The sequence below is a fragment of the Typopeltis vanoorti genome, chromosome 1 (genome assembly GCF_054136105.1).
Source record: "Typopeltis vanoorti isolate ZY-2024b chromosome 1, IOZ_Tvanoo_1.0, whole genome shotgun sequence".
NCBI classification, from domain to species: domain Eukaryota; kingdom Metazoa; phylum Arthropoda; class Arachnida; order Uropygi; family Thelyphonidae; genus Typopeltis; species Typopeltis vanoorti.
Window position 1 is genome coordinate 30513496 of NC_143549.1, and position 18546 is coordinate 30532041.

The following is an 18546-nucleotide window of genomic DNA, read 5'->3' on the forward strand; positions in this document are numbered from 1 at the left end:
TTTCAGTACTCTCTGAGATGAAATGGGCAGTGAATATACACACTTTTGCTTCATTCTGAAATTCGCTGGCTTTCCAAGGGCAAAGTACTAACAAGGTTATTTCATTTAAGGCACGAAGTTTTATTGGTTGTAAATAAACTTAATTCTGATTTCGCATCACTCCTTGTTGACGAAGCACTGTTATCAATACCGTCTTATCTTTCAGACATTTTTTCCAAATTAAATGAACTAAATCTCTCCCTTCAGGGAAATTCTTTAACTGTTCTTGATGCCTACGACAAAATAAAGGCATTCGAGAAAAAACTGGTGTTATGGATTAGTTATGTAAAAGACAGACAATTTGCACCTTTTCCAAAATTGGAATCCAGTGGCGAATTCTCCATGCTTGCTGCACAAGCTCATTAATTTAGAAAGAAGTAATATTTATTTGTTTATAAATGCATACATTTATTAAGCTACCTTGGCTTGCTCGGTTGTGGGAGCATCCAGGTCCTTGCTTCAGCACTGTGATTTCATGCATGCGCATAGCCATTTCCGCTCCCTCCATGTCATCTCACCCTGTTGCTTCGGGCCATATGTAGTCAAAGTAGCTCTAGCCAGTGAGCTTCAGCCAGCCTTGACAAGTGTGCGAGTTGCTTAGGAAAATTAAGTTACAACCAACTTTTTATGATGATGTTATTGACCAGTTCATAAAGAACTGTAGGGTAGAGTTTGTATTCAAGTAGCTAAATTGAAAAAGATAGAATATCATTTGTAAAATAAATGTTGTATTTGTATGATTAAATGTACATACATTTCTAAATATATGTATGTTGAGACTTAAATACTGTGAAGAATTCACGTTAGAGGTTTAATGGAATATTAACAGCACTGAGAAAGAATTAAAACTAATTTTAATACTTCCAATATTTCATCTCCGTCACAGAGACATCTTTGGGGATTACAAAAACTTTTTGTAACAACACACACACAAATACAATAAGAGTGAAACTAAAGTCCTATCTAGGTGGTGCACCCTCTATGAGCATTTGCAGGTGGCCTAGGATGTAAAGAGGGATCTCTGATAATTAAAGTTTCCCAAATTTTGGGAAGTTTAATGCAACTGTATTTGTTTAAATTAAGTTGATTCCTGAGTGCAGATGCAGATTCAAAGAATAGTCTTTCTTTTTTGAATTTACTATGGTGGAGCATGGTAGTTTTTTCCTAGGAGATCCTGTGGGAAGTATCCAAAACATGGTCTGCAAGGCCAGATTGACCATAATTGTGTTTGCAGATGTAAGAACTATGTTCTTCTAACCGGATGGATGCTGACCTTCCTGTTTGTCTGAAGTAGGCAAGTTTACAAGAACAAGGTACTCTATATACACCAGGCACTGAAAGAGGAGGGAGCTGGTCTTTAGTGGAGCAGATAAGGGTAGCAAGTTTTTTGCAGTAATTGCAAAGTATAGACTGCTGGAGAGGAGGCATGTTTTTACTCTGAATTAATTTTCTCTTGTAATCTGATTTAATCTTTCTTACCATACTGGTAACTCCTCTTGTCTTCATAGTGCACCACTTATGAGTATGCTGACTGCCTTTTCCTTATACTCCCTCCATGATGTTTTACTTTTTTTTGCAACTTTTGCCTTATGTCTCTAATCATCCACTTAATAACCTCTTGGTTTATCCTCCTGATTGTGGGTACGCAGTCTGATACTGCTTTTCTCAAACAATTCCTTGACTACTTCCATGACATATAAAGCAAGTGTCATCCCAACTGTTAAATTTGGTGGTGACAGTGTCATAGTCTGGAGATGTTTCTCATGATATGGTCGTTGATGGTTGTGGATGGAAACATGGATGCCATTAAGTATTGGGACATTCTAAACAATGCTGCAATGCCTACGCTTTACCAGTTTTACAGAGACGGGCCATTCTTGTTCTCAACATGACAACATGCTGTTGGCCTGGTTGGCTGAGTGGTTAGCATATCCACTCTCCAGCCAAAAGGCTGTGGGTTCGAATCCCACTGTGGGCATGGATATTTTGATTGTCTGTGAAAATACTAGTGGTGGTGGTGGACAGTAGATGGTGTTGGTGTAGATGATGATTGTAGTGCAGTTCTTTGTAGTTGGTGAACTGAGTGGTGGAGACAGAGTTGTAGAAGAGGTACCCTCCCTCGATGAGTCATTAGACTCCTTGGAGGTGTTATGTAATATTAATAATAAAGCACACTCCATTTCAACATGGTTTGAGGATTGAGTGTACAGAATTTGGAGTGGCCAGCTCAAAGCACCGACACCTCAATTTTATAGAGGCCATTTGGAATGAACTTGAATGTCGGATTTGGGCTAGAACAATACATCCAACTTCTGTGTCTAAACTTACCACTTTGCAGAAGGAATGGAAAAAACATTTGTAAAAAATGGCTAAACTGAAAAAAAAACAGTTCACAAGATCCTCCATAAAATGCATTTAGAAGCAAAAAAAAAGGTTACAAGAATGCCATAGTCATACCCTACATTAGGGGGATATCAGAAAAAATAGATAGAAAACTACTTGAATACAACATCAAGACAACCTCCAAACACCCCTGGAAAAATTAAGAAATTTACTTAGCTCCTCCAAAGATCCTCTTCCATACCTTGCCCACCCAGGGTGGTTTACAAAATTCAACGTGCCTTAAATAGGAGAAACAGGATGCACCATCCCAATCAGAAAAGATGAACACAAAACGCCACTTTAATACCTTCACTATGGTAAAACAAGCCTATCAGACTACAAAAAGTCCAAACGCAAGATTTACTGGAAAGGCACTATGTCTCTACATCACACCAAAACCTGGTTTGAAAGAAAATTCAAAGAAGCTTATGAAATGTTAAAACATCATCCAAATCTGAACAAAAATGATGTATTAATTATTCCAAGAATGTGGAGGACCCATCTTCAACCCATATAGCAACCAGAACAACCCCAGACAGAAGAAAATCTCAATATGAAAGGACTGTAGAAACTGTTTAATGTAGTTCCAATTTTTTTTTCTCTCTCCAGAGGTCATGCTATGATAAATAATTAACAAACATTTAGATTAATTTTACTTTTGTATAGTGCAGTGACAATACAGAGGTCAAAACATCGATTGTTACTTGCTTAATGTTAAGTAAAATAATTATTCTAACAGGTGTGTTGTGTCTCCATAAATTCTTTACTATGAATGCTGATCACCGTGTAACCTTAAAAGAAAGAATTGGCTGGTATTTGTCTATCATTAAGGATCATGGCATGCACTGCATTGATGTTTTCAGGTATGATTGCTATGGGGTCTTCCTGACCTGGGGCATTTGTTATCTCTGGATGCCTAGTGTTACTTTTGGACACCCATCTGACAACTATTGCATATGCTGGGGCACAGTCCCCCAAAGTTGCATGCAAATTTTGGTATATCTCATTTGCAAGAGTTTTCTTGCAGCATGAGAAACTTGATGACAGCCCGCATCTCTGTGTCTTTGAATTTCTTCAAAACTTCTGACATGTCTTGTTATATATCCTAAAAGAAAAAGAACAAATTATTATAAGTTGATGAAACATGAGGGTTAAAGAGTTTTAAGATATGTTCTTTCTTGTGGTTATATCAGTTGCTTTGATATCATTTTCGTAAAAAATGATATCAAAGCAACTGATATCATTTTTTACAAAATGATATCAGTTGTAAACTTTAAATTGTAAATACCCCTCCCCCTGTATGAAAGTGAAATTTGAACAATAAAACAAAAAGATAGGGTAGATTAATATCAGCTGAAATAAATCCATGAAAAAAACAGCAAACTACAATTTTATCATAAAAGAAATAATGAAAGAATTAAGCCATAAATTGATAATAATGCAGAAAATAAAGAAATATTAATACCACTGGATTCAAAATGTTAAGTGAATGCAAATGAAAAGACTAACCAACAAGTTCTTTTATAAAACCATCAGGAATCAGAAGACTAGGTCATCAATTGAAGAGACTTGCTAGTGCCAAGAACTTGCATTAAATCCTTGAGTGCATAATAACAGTGATGATAAAGAAAACACGTGCGCACACACACACGCACACACACACACACACACACACACACACAAATAAAAAGACTAACCAACAAGTTCTTTTAAAAATCATCAGGAAACAGAAAACTAGGTCATCCATTGAAGAGACTTGCTGGTGGCTTCTGAGGCAGGTCAAAATAGCCATAAATCCTTGAGTGCATAATTACAATCATGATAAAGAAAACACACACACACACACACACACACACACACACACACACACACACACACACACACACACACACACACACACACACACACACACACACACACAAATATACCTAGTCCATACTGTATTTACTGGTATAATGAAGCTGCTTGGTTTTCTTGCATTAATAGTAGTTAATGTCTGTGGTGGGGATATTTATAACTACACAGGGACATTTTCATTCCTCTTCTTACAGAATAGGTGTAGTGAGAAAAACTGTTTATTCATATGGATAAAATGAATCCTACCCTATGTGGAAAAAAGTGTCCAGACACCAGTGCTGTTTAGAGAGCACTGTATTTATTGCAAAATCAATAAAGAGTTGGCCTGCCTTTGGCCACAGTTACATTGTAAACTCTCCTTGGCACACTTTCAATGAGATGCTGGTAACTAGCTACAGGTATATTTATTTTAGATTTCGACGATGAATTGGATATGTTTGTGTTATTTATTCAGGTGGCTTAGGAATGTATTTAATGTCTCGCGGCCATGATGCCAAATAGCAAAAATATCATCAACATATCTGAACCTATCTTTGGGTTTTAGGCTGGCCAAATCTAAAGATCACTGCTCGAAGTCTTCCATGTAAAAGTTAGCTATTGGGGAGGAAAGTGGTGAGCTCATGGCCATAACCTTCTTTTTTTGTAGGTAAAAATTATTTTGCCACACGAAATACCTGGAGAAGAGTAGGTGGACAATGAGGGCCATGATATTGGGTCGAAATATGTTTTGTAAGAGAAGAACAGTATCATTGATAAGGACAATAGTGAAAAGGGCAGTTATGTCAAAGCTGACTAATAAATCTTTGTCATTGAGTGTGATGTTTATAATCTTGTATGAAATGTGTATTTTTTATGTAGGAGGAATGACCTACCAACTCCTTCAGTGTGACAGCTAATTTCTTGGCTAAGTGATAATTAGGGCTGTCAATTCCTTCACCTATCAGTCGTAGTGGCGTATTTGTTTTGTGTATTTTTGGTGGGCCATAAATTCTGGGAGCGCGGGCATAATGCAGTATAAGTTTTTTGGTTATTTCTCTGGCCATGTGATCACTGATTTGATTAATTCTGTTGTTTTCTTTTTGATGCAGTTTGTAGGGTTGTAATTCACCATTTGGTATGTGTTGTGGTCAGATACCAATAGGTTCATTTTATCAGCAGGTATGCTGTCTGATCAAGGACAATGGCAGAATTACCTTCATTTGCTTTATTCAATTTTTCTGTTCTGGTTAGGTTGCAACTTAGTTGTTTATTAGAGTTTAATATGTACAATGTTTCCATTCGTATTTTGTCAGCTAAATTAGAGGGAGAAAAATAATCATGTGGCAAAATAATTTTTACCTACAAAAAGAGGGTATGGCCATGGACTCACCACTTTCATCCCACCAATAGCTAACTTTTACATGGAAGACTTTGGGCAAAGAGCTCCAGATTTGGCCAGCCTGAAATCCAAAGTCTGGCATAGATATGTTGATGATATTTTTGCCATTTTGCCCCATGGCTGTGAAACATCAAATACATTCCTAAGCCCTGAACAAACAACATAAACATATTCAATTCACCATCAAAATCAAAAAAAACAACAACTATTCCTTTTCCAGACACTCGTCACATGTCTTCCTTCAGGCTGCCTCTCCTTCACTGTCTACATCAAATCAATACCAACAGTCCAATACATACATAAAAATTCATACAACTACCCAACACAAAAACTAGGAGCCATCAGCATCCTCAAACACACAGCCCTAATTTGCTCCAATGAACAAGCTCTGAACCAAGAATTGGAAATCATTAAACCAAACATTTGTAAAAAATGGCTACAATAAAAAAAAAATTCACAAGATCCTCCATAAAAATGCCATTAAAAGCAAAAAAGATTACAAGAATGCCATACCCTACATTAGGGGGATTTCAGAATAAACAGAACACTACTTAAAAAATACAACATCAAGACAACTTTCAAACCCTGGCAAAATTAAGAAATTTACTTCACTCCTTCAAAGATCCTCTTCCATACCTTGCCCACCCAGGATTTTACAAAATTCAACATACCTATAATGTACCTTACATCAGGACACACCATCCCAATCAGAAAAGATGAACACAAACGCCACTTTAATACATTCACTATGGTAAAACAAGCCTATCAGACTACAAAAAGTCCAAATGCAAGATTTACTGGAAAGGCACTATGTCCCTACATCACACCAAAACCTGGTTTGAAAGAAAATTCAAAGAAGCTTATGAAATGTTAAAACATCATCCAAATCTGAACAAAAATGATGTATTAATTATTCTAAGAATGTGGAGGACCCATCTTCAACCCATATAGCAACCAGAACAACCCCAGAGAGAAGAAAATCTCAATATGAAAGGACTGTAGAAACTGTTTAATGTAGTTCCAATTTTTCTTCCTCTCCAGAGGTCAGGCTAGGATAAATAATTAACAAACATTTTGATTCATTTTACTTTTGTATAGTGCAGCAGCATGTATCTTGTATAGTGCACATATGTATATTTCCTGGTGATGACCTCAATACCAATGTTGAAACGTTAATTGTTACTTGCTTAATATTAAGTAAAGTAATTTTTCTAACACGTATGTTGTGTCTCCATAAATTCTTCACTATGAATACTGGCCAAAAACATTGCAAAGACTCTGGGGCTATCCAGGGAATGAGCTGGGGTCATTATCCACCAACATGTGGACATGCAGAAGTTCTCAGTGAAGTAGGTTCCCAAATGTTTGAATGCTAAAAGAAAGAATGCGTGATGTCATCTCAAGGGATTTTGGTCATTTTGAGATCAGGTGCAAATTTTTGGCTCATATTTTAACTGCTGATGAAACATGCCTTTGGTCTCTGAGTCATCATTATGACTCGGAGACCAAATAACAGTCAATGGAGTGGAGACACAAAGATTCTTCACAGCGAAAGAAGTTGCAAATCCAAAAACCAGCAGGAAAGGTTCTTGCCATTGTCTTTTGGCACACAGATGGCATAATCCTTACCAAGTACCTCAATAAAAAGGTGAAACTGTTACAGCAGCAGTTTATTAAAAGCTCTGGAGGAAATGGAGGTACTGAAGAAAAAACACCACAGGAAACTGAGCAGAGGTGTGTTGCTTTTGCAAGATAATGCACCTGCTCACACTGCTCAACAGACCTGCCCTCATATGATTATTTTCCATTCTAAAATTTAAAGAAACACTTCAAACGAGCAAAATTTACCACAGATGATAAAGTCATATCAGGGGACTGGTTTGTGCAACAAGGGAAAGACTTTTATATCAGCTAATTGCAAATGATGTATGCAGATGACATCTTGCTGTGTGCAGATTCAAGAGAAGAAGTGGCAGCTAAACTAGAAAGATGGAGGAAAGTATTGGGAGAGAGAGGTATGAGACTGAGCAGAAGTAAGACGGAGTATATGTGTTGCAAAGAAGATGGCAGCCAGGAGACAGATCTGGAGCTGGAAGGAAATGTCATCAGCAAGGTTAGATACTTTAGATACTCAACAGTGGAAGAGGATGGAGAGGCTGAGAAGGAAGTGGGATGCAGGATACAAGCGAGGTGGAGGAACTGGAGAGAGAGAGAGATGGCTGGAGTGCTGTACAATACGAGGGTGCTGATCAATCTAAAAGGCAAAATCTATAGGACAGCAGTGAGACCAGCTATGACGTATGCTATGAAAATTGTGGCTCCGAGGAAAAATATCATCAGCAGGATGGAGGTAGTGGAGATGAGCATGCTTAGGGGGATGTGTGATGTCACCAGAAAGAATCGTCTGAGAAATGACTATGTGAGGCGAATGATGGAAGTTACAAACTTAGGAGCAAAGATACAGGAGGCAAGGTTGAGATGGTTTGGTCATGTGATGGGGAGGGAGGGAGGACAAATATGTGGGAAGAAAGGTCATGCAGATGGATGTGCAGGATAAGAGGAAGCATGGGTGGCCAAAGAAGAGATGGAGGGAGCTGGTGGAGGAGGACTTGAGGATGAAGAATTTGGATGTTATTGCAGCCCAAGATAGGAGGATGTGGATGAGACTCACCAAAAACAGCGACCCCACTTAAGTGGGTCAAGCTGCAGAAGAAGCAGCAGCAGCATTGTAATAAGTGTATAACACTTCATGGGGAATATGTAGAATAATGTGCAAGTTATACGATTCTACCTCAATTCCTTCATGATGATTATCGACACTTTTCAGCACACCCTCGTATATTGGTATTGGTAAAACTATTACATTATAAACTATTGGTTGAGTCTGTTTTGTGCCAAGAATTAGTTATACCTGTATTTATATCCTTTTCATCTTCATATGAAATCATACATCCTAAACAGGGCTGTACTTATGTACAGGCACAAGAGGCTCTAGCTGGGAGTCCCGAAAAATTAGGGTGAATTTAAGGGCCCAAAACAACAAGATTTAAAATTTACGAATTAAAAATATAAATAATTAAAATTAAATATAAAAAAAAAAATTGCTTTCTGTTAAATTTCTTATATCACTATAATATATATATATATATATATATATAGCTCAGAAAAAGGGTGTCATTGCTTCAAATCAATATCTAAATAGATCACATGCCCTTTTTTTTTAAAAAAAAAATCAAGAATACAAATACTATTTAATTTATATTTATTCATATATTTTGAGTCTTGAAAAAATGACTGATATAAGACCAAACACAGAGAGTAAAGGAAACTAAATATTCTGATGGGAGAAATTGTGAGAATCTATGTATAAGAACAACAATGTTAGATAGCTGTGTTAATGATGGGAATGGTTATTATTATGAAAATGATTATGAAGATAGAATGATTCTGTGTTCATCCAGTTTGGACCTATCAAGCATGTGTAATGATGTATGCATATGTAAGGAACTAGATAAGAACATATCTGCAAGTTGTTGAACAGTGTCATGCAGACCACAGACAAGTGTAAACAAAAGAGCATGCAGGTAATTTATTATGTTTGTTGCCTAGGTTAATATATTGAGACCTCATATTGTAAGCATTAGTGAGACCTGGCTATCAGAAGCAAATGTACTAACTGGTATCAAGTGCAAAGGGAATAGTATTTTAAGGAAGGTTAGACAGGATAGGAGAGGAAGGACATGCTACTAATGATATCAGATGACTTGAAATCCATTTAGAGTTGAGACTAATTACAGCAATACTAGTAACAGTTTTTCATGTGATAGTAAGTTTGAAGCCATCTGGTGTGAGGTGGAGTCTAACAAGATTAAATACATAGTGAGGTGTTGTTGCAGACCTGATGGATTGGTTGCTAGTAACAAAGAATGCATCACCAAATAAATATGATGGGTGGGACTTTATCATAATGGGGACTTTAATTATCTGAACATTTATTGGGTAGCTATGAAATCGCATGAGAAAAATGAAATTGAATTTATTGAGCTGTTGCAAGACAACTTCCTCAAGGAGCATGTGACAAAAGGAACTCATGATCAAAGAGTGTTAGATCTAATTATAGTGTCAGAGAAGGTTAAAGACATAAGTATTCTGGCACTTCACTCACTTGGGAAGTGGCTAAGTTTATGAATGTTTCATTCCCTAAAGGTTACATGCTGAACTGCAAAGCAGGAAATTATGATTACTTGAAGGGGGTATGCTGAGTTCTGTGCCATGGTATCAGTTATTGGATGGGAAGGATATCAACAGTGCACGGGAAGTGTTTAAAAAATACTTAAATAATGCGCTATCAGAATGTGTCACTAGAGTTCGAAGAATAAATAGACTATAAGTGAAATGGATGTGTAGTCTAATTAAGCAACAGATCTGTTAGAAAAAGACTATATGGAAGGAATAACGTATGCATAAGGATGATGTCTGTTATGATAATTATAAGCAGCAGGCCAGAAGAGTCACAAGTGTTGTACAGAAAGCTAAGCCTGAGCATGAAAAGAAACTGGCTCTGCAAGTTAAAGACAACCCAAAAGAATTCTATCATTATGCTGCAAGTAAAAGAAAGAAAGAACTGATCTGAAAGAATAACTACTGAATGCAAATAGTACATTAAATTGTTGAGAGACATTGATAATATCTTTCTTTAAATGTTTAAGGAATTATTATATTGCCCTGTTTATGGTTTTAATTGATGTTATATATAATTTTTAGAATTGATATTGCACTCATGTACTGTAAATCTCCTTAAAATTAAGGATCTGGGCCAGATAATAATCCCCACATTTTTCTAGATGACTGGATATCGAGACTAGAAAAATACTGTAATCCATCTTAGTGAGGAACTCCAGATATATTTAATCTCAGCCAGATTTAGCCCAAGTGTTTTGTATTTGAATCCAAGTGTTTCAAGGAGCTGTTATTTTTTTTTTATTATTTCTAATATATAATAAATTTAGTTTAATCCTTTATCCAAGTGTGAGCAAACAAAGTTTGCACCTGAAAGTATCTTCAGGACTGGGGTAAGGTGGTACAACACCAGAGCACTCCTTGCAAAGGTGGAGCAAGATACCAACACTCCTATCTCAGTATCTCCAATAATGCAAAACACATCTCCTTGCGGCTATGTCTAATGTTATGCATTAAGGGAAGGACCACAACCCAGACTAGTTTCGACCTTTATTGAGGTCTCATCAGTGGGAGACAGGCCCAAGTGGAGATACCAGCCAGAAGCATTAGCAGGTCATCTCTACCTATAGGAGTTGCCAAATGGTGTGCCACCCTTTTTTAATAAATTACTCTGGATTTAGAGAAAGATGTTGAAAGTTTATTTTTCACTTGGTTAGAGTATAAAAAATTTAGTTTAATCCTTTATCCAAGCGTGAGCAAACAAAGTTTGCAACTGAAAGTATCTTCAGGACTGGGGTAAGGTGGTACAACACCAGGGTGGCACACCATTTGGCAACTCCTATAGGTAGAGATGACCTGCTAATGCTTCTGCCTGGTATCTCCACTTGGGCCTGGCTCCCACTGAAGAGACCTCAATAAAGGTCGAAACTGGGTTGTGGCCCTTCCTTAATGCATAACATTAGACATAGCCGCAAGGAGATGTGTTTTGCATTATGGGAGATACTGAGATAGGAGTGTTGGTAGCTTGCTCCACCTTTGCAAGGAGTACCCTGGTGTTGTACCACCTTACCCCAGTCCTGAAGATACTTTCAGTTGCAAACTTTGTTTGCTCACGCTTGGATAAAGGATTAAACTAAATTTTTTATACTCTAACCAAGTGAAAAATAAACTTTCAACATCTTTCTCTAAATCCAGAGTAATTTATTAAAAAAGGGTGGCACACCATTTGGCAACTCCTATAGGTAGAGATGACCTGCTAATGCTTCTGCTTGGTATCTCCACTTGGGCCTGGCTCCCACTGAAGAGACCTCAATAAAGGTCGAAACTGGGTTGTGGCCCTTCCTTAATGCATAACATTAGACATAGCCGCAAGGAGATGTGTTTTGCATTATGGGAGATACTGAGATAGGAGTGTTGGTAGCTTGCTCCACCTTTGCAAGGAGTACCCTGGTGTTGTACCACCTTACCCCAGTCCTGAAGATACTTTCAGGCGCAAACTTTGTTTGCTCACACTTGGATAAAGGATTAAACTAAATTTATTATACTCTAACCAAGGGAAAAATAAACTTTCAACATATTTCTAATATATTTCATCACAAATTTTATCATATTATACATCAATGTCTTCCTTGTTTTATAAAATATTGTAAAATTTCATGGCAACATACAAGGGGAACCCTGAAGCACTCTAGTGCCCTGAAAAGTGTAAGTACAGACCTAATCCTAAATATGAAAAAGAATAATTTGTATGAAAACTTTTATTTATCACTATTCTACTAATTTGTTTTTTATAAATAGAAAACACCATCTGAAAGAGACAAGTAGGATTCTTGTCTTTTTCTACTTCGTGAAGAATGGACAGACAGTTATTTGATTCATTTTTTTCTAATGAGAAATGTGTATCTTAGAATATTGCTGTTTAGGTGAGTTAAAAAGGAATCCAGTGTCTTGCCCATTGGGCCAAATGGCAAGTTATCATATACACAGTGCAACCAAACTCAAGGTTTGAAAGACGCTATTGAAAGCTTTGTTCTCAAAATTCTCCATCTAAAAACTGGCCAAAATGCGAGGGGGCAGGACCCATTGCAGTAGCATTAATCTGTTTGTAAGATTTTCTCCTTGTGGTAAAGTAATCCGCATGCATAAATAATTCAAAAATATCAGGGGAAGTTTGAATATTAAACCAAGTGTATCTGTTAGTGGCATTAGTAGATAAGGATGTGATCTGAAAAATAACCATTATTTGAATTTTCAAGGATGATTAATTTTTTTTTTTTTATTAGAGATTTGCAATGAGCAGAATTGTTTATAAAAGTAGAGGAGTTACCTGTGAGGAGAGAAAGTGTCTTAGTGAAAAAACTGTAAGTGAGAGTATCTATATTATCAACCATAGGGTATAGATGGTAATGATTTATGAATTTTAGGGGATCTCGTAAATATGGGGTGGTTTAACATGAATGGGTTTTGATTTATTGATGATTTCTTTGGGCCAAGAAGTAACTTTTTTTAAAAATAAATTATGAACATATTTTTCTTTTAAGACAGTGGGGTGTCAATATATTATTCTATTATTCATTATATTATAACTTATTTGATATGCAGATTTATCATCTAGAAAATCCTGCATTTTTCTGTTGTATTCCTCTTGATTCATAATGAACTTGCATTACCCTTATCAGCTTTTATCACTTTTTTTTTCTTGTATAACTTTTTTTAGGACAGCTATTTCTTCCTATACTAAATTTGCTTTTTGATGGTTTAGATCTGGTTAGGATGCCTGCTACACTGCTTGGAAATAAATAAACAAACATCTCCATGGGCAAGGTGCATCATGCCTTGCAACGAGTCACATGTTTGTAGCTGGTATAAACTGGAGGAATGTGATGCACCCAAGTTAGTTCAACTGTGTCCGGGTGAAATGGCTGTGAGAACTGATGGAGTTTGAAAGAGGCAAACAATTTGCAGAAAATTGTTCACAAATTGAGCCATCTCAGGTCAACAGAGATATCATACTGAGATGGAAGTGCAGGAGTCAACTGCAAGTACTACCTGAAGTGGATGACCAACCACATTTACCTAACATGACCATAAGGTGCTAGGAAGGATAATAGGTAAAAACTGTCATTCGTCAGCCAAGATGTTGAATGCAGGGTTCCAGCCATTGACTGGAACACAAATTTCATAAAATATTCAGAACTAAGACTTTCAACATGGGTTTTCATGATAGGACCACAATGTGCAAGCTCCACATTACCTGGGGCAACATTCAGAATCATCTTCAGTGGTGGTGCAAAGAGCATATACAGTGGGATGTGGAAGCTTGGAAAGCTGAATTATGGAGTGACGAATGATGCTACACTCTCTATCAAGTAGATGGAGAAGTAGAAGATGTGGAGGATGCTTGATGAACATCTCTTACCCAGAGAATGTAATCCCAACAAACACAACAATGAGAAAATGAAACAATTCAAAAGCCAGTTAAGTAAATGTCTATATGAGTTTGTGTGTGTTTAATACTATGAAAAATATATGACAACATCCAAGGATTCAACAAGAGTGTGGAGAATTAAAATCAGAAGAGGTCCACAATAAAAATAAAATAATTTTATTTATATTAGGTCTCTTTGTCCATTGCAATTTGAATTGTTTCATTTACTCATTGTCATATCTGTACTATAATTAGTTATAAAATGATTTGGCTCACTTCTTTATATTTTATTTTGCAGAATACTGTGTTCTGCAAGAAAAAGTCAACCAAATTATTTTAATTTTCACTAGACCTTGTTGATGGTTTGTTGTTATTGTTACCTGGAAGAATTACAGCTGAAGCATCTATGGTTATGAGGCCAGTTATCATATAAATCTTTTAACTGCATGCATTCTTCAAGCTTGGTTTACTTGATTTGTTGGACAAAAATCTCAAGTTTCTAAATGGAAAAAACTCTATTATTTCTATGTTAATAGTAATGTAGTGAATCTCTAGTATCAGAGTGTAGGGGTGAATGCCAATTAGACACGTTAATGATATGTCAGTGTATACGATCATTTATTTTTATGAGGAAATGTATAACTTGAGAATGACTACTGACATAGAGTTGAAATATTGGTATTACAGCTCTGTTTGAACACATCCCAAACTACACAGTGAAACTTGGTATACGTATCAATAATAATAAATCAAAATGCATATTCGAATATTTTGAACATTGTTGTAACTGAATAAATATCAATGACCTGCTCCAGCTGACTACCAATCCAACACAGTTTTTCCAACAAAAGTATACTACATTCCTCCTTCTCACTTGACAAACCTTGCACCAAACAAATCTCCACAATTCAAAGAGCAACAACCTCTACAAGCCTAAATTCTGATCTCCAGACCATTCTTCAATGGAACTTGTCAATTTAAATACCTGAAAAGTACAGTTCTGCCTTATTTCCCACAAATAAGAACCATATTATCCCAGCCTTATATTTGATGACATCTAAATCTCTAAGCAAGATAAGATCTCTTTCTCTCCTTGGGATTACCTTGACATCAAGACTCGCTTGGCATAAACACATTACAACCATTGCCTCCTCAGCATCCAAAAAATTATAATTCCTCTTTCATTCAAGGCATTACATTATCACCGAACAATTATTAACCCTGTATAAATCACAAATCTGTCCATCCATCGAGTACTGCTTACACATCTTAGGAGGTGCTCCCCTCCCTAAGAGTTCCCTAAAAACACTCAATGCAGTGCTGAAGAGGGCAGTCAAACTGATTAATGACTTGTCTCTTACCAACTCACTCCAGCTACTCTCACACAGATGTCTAATAGCTACTGCAGGAATCATCCATAGATATTTCCATGGTGAATGTTCATCAGAACTATCATCTATAATTCCCCTTCTTTCTCTCTCTCTCTACCAAATCCATTGAAGCAGCTAACACCCAACACCTCTTCACAGTCAAACTTCATACTCATAGAAATTTCTCTTCCTATTGCTGCTGTATTGTGGAACAGCCTTCCCTCTCATGTGTTTCCCAAGGAATACGATGCACAAGCCTTCAAATCCAACGTGAACAAGTTCCTTGTTTCCTAATTCTCTTCTGATACACGGTAATAATGTGCTATAGGTTGATCAACCAATCTCTCGTGTATGGATCCAACATAAAAAAAAAAAAAAATTCCCCTGACAGTTACAATGTATATACTGTATCTATTCGCCAAAACATGGATGCAAAAGGTACAATACTGCTGAAATAGCATGAAGTGTTTGGTTAAAGATTCATTAAATATCATTAAATATAATACATTTATATTAGTCTATAAAAATGTTTCATGAAAGTAAAACTTGTACTGGTTAATTGGTTAATAACCGGTTAACCAGAAAAGTTTCAGCTTCATCCAGATAAATTTGATCTTATAACAGAAAGTTTGTGAAAATATACACTCATAATTATTTTATCATTGACAAATTTACTTGAATTGCAGAGGATCACCTTGATGAATTAATAGAACACTGGATAAGAGAAGGAGATTTGCTTAGACTGGAACATGTTGTTCTAGCAGGACAAGGTGACAGATTAATAGAACGAACATCTGATGACAAACAAGTTCAAGATTTTTTAGACCTAGTCCCTATTTATATGGTAGGCAATTTTTTTTTTTTTTTTTTTACTTAATCTGTATGGCTTCTTAAATGTTGGTGGTCCATATCTTTGAATAGTATTTTATTTACAATAATTAATTATAACTGTTTCAGTTGTCCCAATTATTATTTCACAGTATTTTAAAAGCACAGATCCATATTATAGATTTCTTAGCAATAAGCTCAATGGTACACAGAAGAATATTAAATTTCCCATGAAAGGTATGAGCAATAAATAGCCACAGTTACAAGATATATTCTGAAGACCTGATAAAAATAATTATGCTGTACATTTTTACATTAGTATTATTATTAAATAAACATTTCAATTTAGTCCAAAGACTTGTTGTGGAAGACCCACACTAACCATTATTAACACAATGCTTATTATACTTTTCTTTAAGCCCAATCCCTGATGAATTCTCATGACTGAACTCTAGCGACCCATTCTACCAATTCACCATTCTCTAAGCAAAAAATCTTTTCTTACTCCTTCACTAATCACAGTCTTACACAATTTCCAAAAATGACTCCTCTTTCTCTCCTATCCAGTTACATATTGAAAGATGATTAAACTAAACAAGTTCAGTACTCATGAAACTCTAATCAAAAAGAACTGTTATCACACATCAAAGTAACATTCAAAATGGGTATATAAGTCACCCAATGAAATAAGATCAACAACTCAGGACATAGATTGTGGCCAGAATCTACTGGTATTCCAGATAACAGTAATGAAGTACTTTTCATAATCTCTTTTTAGAAGAGCAAACCAGTTGCAAATCACAATATTCAAATGATGCATATTTTCTATCAAGATTGTGCGTGTTTGTGAGACAGAGAGAGAAAGAGGGGGGGGGGTAGTTTAAGTGAAAAAAACAATTTTCAGGCTTTGATGCCAGATGCCTATAGTGATTAATGAAGGTGTGTTGTCTATCTAGGATAGACCAGTGTTCCTCAAACTTTCAACAGAATACCCCTTTTAAAATTTTTGCAACACTGCCATACTCCCTTACAGGTAAAGACAATTTTGGAGAAGTGATAATGATATTTCATTTAAACACAAATAATTATAAATGTATTCATTTTTTAATATTTGCATTATAATAAATTGATGGCTTGTTACGAATCTGATCCTGATTATCAATGTGTTCTTTTTTACAGTTACCACTATCATTTTCATTTCCTTCACTATTCTATTGTGTATTTCAAGCATATGATTTTTAACTTGAGATTATATTATTATTATTAATCAGGCCTCCATGGAGTCAAAAGACTCATCGTAGGAGATCATTTCTAAGAAACACAAGTCTATCAAGACTCATCGAGGGAGGTCCCCCCTAGGAAACACAAAGTCTATCATATCACTCCTTAAACACATTGACCGTTCTCGCTCCCACCACTCCATCAGACAATGCGTTTCATGGTTCAACCACCCTCCATGCAAAGAAACCATTCCTCACCCTCCTTCTCACAGTTTCCTTTCATAACTTCTAGGGATGGCCCTTTGTCATGACTCCTTCCTGCTATTCAACCAAGCGAAAGAACTCCCCAGTATCAACCCTGTAACCACCTCTCAACAGTTTTAAAAGTCTCAATCATATCACCTCTCCTTCTTCTATCCACAAAACTCTGCAGTCCACACTCCCTCAGCCGATCCTCATAACTATCATTGTACAGTCCTGAAACCATCTTTGTTATCCGCCTCTGTACCCTTTCCACAGTTAATTTATCCCCCTCAAATCCTGGGGACCAGATCTGAGAACAATGGTCTAATCAGAGTCTTATACAACAGAATGATAACCCTTTTATCTCTGCAGGTCAGTGTCCTTCTCATTATTGCAGCAATCCTCTGTGTTACCTTCACTACCTTTGCAATATGTCCCCTAAATTTCAGGTTTCTATCAATCATCAATCCCAGATCTCTTGTCTCCCCTACTTCCTAGAGTTTAACTCCTACCATAGTGTATGCAGCATCCCAAACCTCAAGACTTTACATTTTGCTGCATTAAACTGACACCCCCATTCATTTGCCCATCTGTCTAGCTTATTCAAATCCTCTTGCAGGGCTACCACATCTGCACTATTACTAATAATCATTCCCAGCTTCGCATCATCCGCAAACAACTGAATCCCCTTGCAATCCATGGACAATGTCATTGATATAAAGGTTAAAAAATATAGGTCCCAGTACTGAGCCCTGTGGAACCCCACTTGTAACCTTCTGCCTCTTTGATATTGCTCCACCATACACAACTCTCTGATACCTATCAGGCAGCCAATCCTGAATCCAGTTGACCAATCTTACATCCAGACCCATGTGGTGCAACTTGAATATCAGCTTATCATGTGGTACCCTGTCAAATGCCTTTGCTAAGTCTAGAAAAATGGCAGTATATACCTTTCCCTCATCTAATGCTCTTGTAACTTTATTATAAAAGGCTAGCATATTGCTAAAACAAGAGTGCCCCTTCACAAATCCATGTTGATTCTCATAGATAACATTACTCTCATCTGCCCAATGCTATATATGGTCCCTCACTACTTTCTCCAAGATCTTACTAACTACT

The 18546-nt window shown here is 36.5% G+C and overlaps 2 protein-coding genes across 3 annotated transcripts in view; one reads left to right on the forward strand and one right to left on the reverse strand.

Annotated features, from left to right (window-relative positions):
* LOC150109861 (uncharacterized) overlaps window positions 1-18546 on the reverse strand; it is a 391072-nt gene that overhangs the window by 188786 nt on the left and 183740 nt on the right. The window lies entirely within an intron of this gene.
* LOC150109862 (uncharacterized) overlaps window positions 1-18546 on the forward strand; it is a 244348-nt gene that overhangs the window by 160021 nt on the left and 65781 nt on the right. The window contains exon 20 of the mRNA XM_090396070.1: window positions 15820-15977. Within this exon, the coding sequence (XP_090252196.1) occupies window positions 15820-15977 (158 nt within the window). The remainder of the gene's footprint in view (window positions 1-15819; window positions 15978-18546) is intronic.